Source organism: Pipistrellus hanaki (assembly GCF_964339955.1).
Source record: "Pipistrellus hanaki genome assembly, chromosome: 2".
Lineage (NCBI taxonomy): Eukaryota > Metazoa > Chordata > Mammalia > Chiroptera > Vespertilionidae > Pipistrellus > Pipistrellus hanaki.
Genome location: NC_140504.1, coordinates 190,214,573 through 190,220,788, shown reverse-complemented (window position 1 = coordinate 190,220,788; position 6,216 = coordinate 190,214,573). Strand labels below are relative to the sequence as shown.

Sequence of the window (6,216 nt, the reverse complement as noted above, 5' to 3'; positions counted from 1 at the left end):
CGGCCTGCCGCCTGCCCGGCATGCACCGCGCCGCAGGCTCCCTCTCCGCGAACCGTAGAGTCGGGAAACACACGCAAAACCCTCGGTGGGGTGCCCAGGACTCAGGGGTCCCCGGACCCGCGGAAAGTAGCTCTGGAGATGTGGGGAAGGGCGCAGGCGGCGGCCGGCGGAGAGGCTGAGTGCAGCGCAGATTAGGTCAGGCACTTGCGAAGACAGCTCTCCAGAGCCGTCCCAGAAGCCCCCGCGCCACCGGGGTCCTAACAGGCAGCGCCGCCTTCCGCCGCACGTGTCTGCGGCGAGATGCCCAAGTCCAAGCGCGACAAGAAAGGTGAGCGAAAGGGTCGTTAGGACTCGGGGGGAGCTCCGCTGGCTGGGGGCCGGCTGCGATGGGGGCTGTGGGGCCTTTGGGGGCATGGAATGGGACACCCAGGCCTTCTCAAGGAGCTGCGCTGCTAGCGGGCGGCGGGGGCCCTTGGGGCACGGGGAGATGTCATCCCAGGGGACTGGAGCCTGGTTGGAGCCAGGGAGCGGAGACCGCTTCGCCGGGCCTCGAGTGTTCTCCCAAGCCGTGCTGGACCAGGAAACAGCTTCTGAGTACCCAGACTACTCTCGATCTCTCCTTGATCCATTTTTTCCACCTCGGCCCACCTCCCTTAGTTTTCTGTGCTGTCGCCACCCTGGTCGCCTCTCCCTTCATCCCAGACTTGCTCTCGCACCTGGTTCTGTACTTGTAGCTCCTGTTGCCCGGCATGCCTATGATCCAGTCTTCATCCGGCTGACCTTCTCACTTGTCAGTTCATATGGCACCTCCTAAGAGAGCATCCCGACTATGGTGGCCTCTCTCACACGGCTGGTTAGCGCATTCACTCAACAAGTATTTAGGGCCTGGCACTCTCTAGGCATAGGAGGATACAGCAGTTATAACAAGGAAGGCCTAGAGCCCTCACTGAGTTTAACATTGTAGTCACGGGAAGTATGCCCCCTATCCCCCCATCATACCAAGAACCAAACAACTTATGTCAGATAGTGATGAGTCCCATGGAGTAAAATTGAAACAGGTGATGTAATTTTGTATACTGTGACCAGAGAAGGTTTCTCTGATGAGGTGACAAATGAGCAGAAACCTGAAGAAAGGAAGTGAACAACCCACGGGGTTACCTGGATATAATGGCTTTCCAAGGAGAGGAAATAGAAGTGCAAACACTGACTGACCTGAGGGCACGTTTGATATGTCCTGGGACAAGAGGCCAATGTGACTGGAGCAGAGTGAGAAAGGGGGTAGGAAGCGTGGGCGGGGCTTTTTAGACCTTTACAAGGAATTGCCTTTCAGATCCCAATGAAATGTGCAGCCATTCGAGAGGGCCTGAACAGAGGGATGACCGTAGTTTAGCTTTACTTTTAAAAGATTACCCTAGTTGCCTTGTTGAGAATGGACTGGGTAGAGTGGAGGCAAGAATGGAAGCAGCAAGACCAGCAGTAATCCAAGACAGGATGAGGTTGGCTCAGTCCACACTTGTAGCAGCGGAAGTGATGGAAAATGGATCGTTGCGTTGTGCTTGCCCCTGACCGGTGGGACTGCCTTTCTGTATGCATGCTTTGTGAAGAGGGACTAAGTCCCAGGCAGGATAAATAAGAGGCAGCCTCTTCTTGGGGGCACCCTGGCTTTGCATTTGATGCTCTAAGTGTTTGTGGGTTCTTTGAGGGGAGCCATGATGAGATCTGGCAAATGCCAAACCCTTCCTGGTAAGGGACCATTTGGGGCCCAGCTATTGTCACCATAGGGGTGCCTACCTCTCCCCCAAAGTGGCATTGCTACATCCATGGGTCCAAACTGCAAAAGATGTAGCAGAGGAGGTCAGTGATGAGCCCCCAGACTTAATTCATTCCACAGCAGAGGCCAACTATAGATGGCTCTGTGCACCATGGCCAAGAGCCGGAAGGGACCTGCCTCAGCCAGCAGGCTAGGTCTGCCACTGAAAGCACTCTGGAGCAGGAAGAAGCCCCACCCACCCCCACCTCAGTACGGAATTCTAGGTTAAACTAAGAGGAGTGAAGGGATATCTAGTTTGCATAACAGGAAATATATCAAAGGACCTTCAGGGTCAGGAAGGACAGAGAGCAGCACACTAGGACCCTGGAATGGCCTTGCTGCCTCTCCCCGTACTGGTTTGGTCCAGCCGATACTGGAGGTGAGAAAAAAATGAGTCTCCAGGACACCTAGCTTGTCTCTCATCACGTCTCCTTTTTCTTTTTTGTATTAGTTTCCTTAACCAAAACTGCCAAGAAAGGCTTGGAACTGAAACAGAACCTGATCGAAGAGGTAAGAGCTTGTTCTTTGTATTTTTCCAGACCTTGTATTTGGTTAGAAATGTGGGTATAGGACTGTATGTTGGGGAAACATTCTCTTTAAAAGGAGAAAAGGAAAGGCCGGTCCAGCCCTTTTCCTCCAGTGGCAGCACCAATAAAAATTCTCAGAGTAATGATTTCCAGCTTTGACTAAGCTCTTACTCTCCCCTGCACGGGGCTGTGTTCCACATGTATCATTCCACTTCATCCTTACATATGATTCGACGTCACTGATTTGCGATTGTGTAACTGAAGCCTACAGAGATTTGAGAGCCTGCCTGATGTCAAAAAACCTGGGAGTTGTCAGGCATGGGTACATGCACCAACTCACTGTTTGCACTGCGCTGGGGCTCAGGCTGGATAAGAAGGGTGTCTTCTCCTACACAAAGATTCTGTTTCCTTGAGACCACCTCCTCATACTGCGGCCAGCAATGTGGACAGAGCAGGGTGGTGAGGGAAGTGGCCACAGATGAGTCAGAAACCTGGGAAAACCTGGGATCTTGACCCATGGCTCAGCTTCCCCGACACTTTGAGGTCACGCCTGCTCTGCTCAGGGATCCCGGCTTAGAGGCCTCCAGTTCTGAACTTCCCGTCGTAAGGGACCTGGAGCATATTCTTTCCCATCGGAGGCCGGAGTGTTGCCCTGCCAATGGTGCCCCTTGAACTTCAGAGCCCCCTGAATTATTCCACAGCTTCGGAAATGCGTGGACACGTACAAGTACCTTTTCATCTTCTCCGTGGCCAACATGCGGAACAGCAAGCTGAAGGACATCCGCAACGCCTGGAAGCACAGCCGGTGAGCAGGCAGCGGGCGGGGCCCTTGTGAGCGTGGAAAGGCATTCTGCTCAAAGCACAGAGGCAGTTACTGTCTCTGGTTCTGAGTGACACAGATGGCATCTTAAGGACAAAGTGCCATGCCCCCACTGGAGGGCACTTTGTAACTGTGATAGCTGGTTTTGCACTGAACTTCTTGGGGGGCCAGACTTGGTCATTGCTCAGGGAATGTTTGAGCATTGACCCTTCCAGAAAAAGGGGCTCCCTTACCCCTAGTCTAGTTTTTTTAGGAACACCCTGTCAGTTTCAGGTCAGGGTGTGCTCTGGGATGCCACAGGACCCAACAGCAGGCTCTGCAAGCCACATGGCGAGTATCTGTCCTTGGGCTGGAATGGCGGCAATGCGGATGGTGATTCTGGTCTTCTGTTGCTGCGCCAGCAGTGGTTCAGACCATTAAAGGGGCCTCTTCCATACGTTCAGACAGGGAGGGCAGATATCCACATTAATAACTAATATTCAGACAGTAGGCTGGTAGGCATATTGTGAATGTCGGGTCTGTAAGCAGGAAGTAGTGGACTGGAGACAGTGGCAAGGCTCCATGGAAGAAGTGGGGTCTGACCATTCCTCCAGCTACAAAGCTGGAGTAGAGCTGGTTTGCTCTTAACTGAGGCAGGCCACCTCCTTCACAGACACCTCCTCTCTCCGCAGGATGTTCTTTGGCAAAAACAAAGTGATGATGGTGGCCTTAGGTCGAAGCCCAGCAGATGAGTACAAAGACAACCTCCATCAGGTGAGTCTGGCCCTCACCAGGAGGGGCCAAAGCTGCCTTCTCTCCTGCTGCTCTGACAGGACATGCATCCCAGCCGGCTGGGGAAAGCAAGGTCTGGGGTAAAGCACCGGCTCTCCTTTAACTTCGGTCCAGCTGTGACCATCTAATGCCTCCGGATATTGCCAAATGTGAGGGGCGGGGGTGAAAATTGTCCCGTCTAAAACCACTGCTCTAATGTGACCCGACCTACCCACTTTTGTTCTTTAGGTCAGCAGGAAGTTGAGGGGTGAAGTTGGCCTCCTTTTCACCAATCGCACGAAGGAGGAAGTGAATGAGTGAGTGTGTTGAAGGCATGGTGGGGAAGAGAGAGGTGGTGAGGACTCTGGGGAAGGAATAATCCAGGGACTTTGTCCAGTGGAGACATGAGCTGGTTCCTGGAACCCACTACCTAGTCTTTGATCCTAGCACTGACTTCCGGTGGGCTGGTGGGCCAGTCAGGAACCTCCCCTCCAACGCTTTTCCTTCTCCCAAGGTGGTTCACGAAATATGCGGAAATGGACTACGCCCGAGCTGGAAACAAAGCGACGTTCGCCGTGAACCTGGACCCGGGGCCCCTGGAGCAGTTCCCCCACTCCATGGAGCCACAGCTGAGGCAGCTCGGCCTGCCCACCGCCCTCAAGAAGGGTACGGGGAGGCCCTGGAGCTGAAAGATCACAGCCGAGTGGCCAAGAGCCAGGCTCCCAAACCTGACAGGCCCCGCTCCTCCCCTTTCTGGCTGAGCAGGTTATTTCTACCAGCTTCCACCTCATGGTTGACAGTAACTTGGGAGATAATGGGGGAGGCTGCTGGGCACAGATTAATCCGTGCCCCTGTGTGTGCTGCATTGGTGGGGAGAAGCAGATTCCTCCCCACTGGGAGGGACAGCAAACTCTGCCAGAAGTAACTGCTCACCCCCCCCCACACCCCCCGCAGGTGTGGTGACCCTGCTGTCCGACTATGAGGTGTGCAAGGAGGGCGACGTGCTGACCCCAGAGCAGGCGCGTGTCCTGGTGAGTTGGGCCTGGGCCCTCCCAGCGGTCTGCGGACTGTGTAGCGGGAGGGACAGGCTCCTGATCACACCCGCTCCTCCTGACTCGGTTCCTTTGTCTCTTGCAGAAGCTTTTCGGCTATGAGATGGCTGAATTCAAGGTGACCATCAAATACATGTGGGATGCACAGTCTGGAAGGTTCCAACAGATGGGAGATGACTTGCCAGAGAGCGCGTCCGAGTCGGCGGAAGAGTCAGAGGAAGATGATGACTGATGATGGGCACGTGGACTGAGGGCCACCCGGCCATGCCAGCTGTCATCCTGACCACACTGGACTGATGCCGCCCCTCTTGGGGCAGCCATTTGTTGCTGTGATGAAGACAAGAGGGCGATAGGGACAGACTGTTTCCCTACAAAGAATAAAACTGTCTGTAGGGTGTCTCCCTGTAGATGGCAAAGGAACTTTTCTCAGAAAAAAGGCCTTTGGGTTTGGACTTTTGTTCAGATTCTTGGGGTTCCTTTTCACCACCTGCGTCAGCTTCCAGCACTAGTTCCTGCGAGACTTCTGAGCCCAGGAGAGCAGCCTCGGGCTTCTCTTCCCTGGCCCTCAGTGTCCTTGCTTGAAACAATTTTGCTGAGAAAATCAGGCACGCTGGCCCTGACTGGCATGGCTCAGTTGAGCATTGTGCCATGCACTGAGAGGTTGCTTGTTCAATTCCCAGTCAGGGCACTTGCCCAGGTTGTGGGCTCAGTCCCCAGTAAGGGGTGGGCAAGAGGCAGCTGATCTGTGTTTCTCATTGATGTTTCTCTCCATGCCCCTTCCTCTCTCTAAAATCAATAAAATAAAAACATTTTATACAAAGAAAAGCAGGCAGTTTGGCTATTTTCTACCCCTACACACACTCCCAAACCAGAGCTGACGAGCTTCTGGAGGACCAGGTGACAGAGGCTTTAGCTGGGACCAGAGTAAAGCCCCTGGGGAAATCGAGTGTTAATGTTCCAGAGCATCCTGGGAGGTCTTGGCGGTGACTCTGATAGTGGGTTTTTTTTTGCCCAAATTGTTCTATTTGTAAATGACTCCGTGAGACCATTTCTGAACAGAAAACCTACTTCAGGTTCAATGGCCATTTACCCTGTGTGGAAGGGCCACCTGCAGTCCCTCCTGAGAGAGGTCAGCCTACAGTCAGCGCAGGAAGCGGGGAGCCCTTCCCACTGCCTCTGTCCTTCAATGGGGGGTCCGTTCTCCTGCGCCCTTCTCCCCAGCCCTTAGGAAGACGGGCTGCTGGCAGCAGAAGAAAC

General features: G+C 54.0%; 1 protein-coding gene across 2 annotated transcripts; it reads left to right on the top strand.

The window, feature by feature from the left end:
- Positions 1-6: 6 nt before the first annotated feature.
- MRTO4 (MRT4 homolog, ribosome maturation factor) lies at positions 7-5,784 on the top strand. 2 transcript variants are annotated; one of them, XR_014794055.1, is made up of 9 exons: positions 180-328; positions 2,262-2,320; positions 3,039-3,142; positions 3,829-3,910; positions 4,157-4,224; positions 4,422-4,573; positions 4,862-4,938; positions 5,045-5,619; positions 5,657-5,784. XR_014794055.1 is itself a non-coding variant. In XM_084873309.1 (8 exons), the coding sequence occupies exons 1-8, from the start codon at positions 301-303 to the stop codon at positions 5,189-5,191; spliced, it is 717 nt and encodes a 238-aa protein (XP_084729435.1). In that variant the 5' UTR covers positions 7-300; the 3' UTR covers positions 5,192-5,784. The 2 variants fall into 2 exon arrangements, 1 of the variants encoding a protein (XP_084729435.1); XM_084873309.1 differs by having other exon boundaries at positions 7-328; positions 5,045-5,784.
- The last annotated feature ends 432 nt before the right edge of the window (positions 5,785-6,216 follow it).

Excerpts from the sequence above, each read along its gene's own strand:
- MRTO4 (XM_084873309.1), top strand. The coding sequence starts at position 301 with ATGCCCAAGTCCAAGCGCGACAAGAAAG. Across the intron at positions 3,143-3,828 it reads AACGCCTGGAAGCACAGCCG|GATGTTCTTTGGCAAAAACA; the intron begins GTGAGCAGGCAG and ends CTCTCTCCGCAG. Across the intron at positions 3,911-4,156 it reads ACAAAGACAACCTCCATCAG|GTCAGCAGGAAGTTGAGGGG; the intron begins GTGAGTCTGGCC and ends TTTGTTCTTTAG.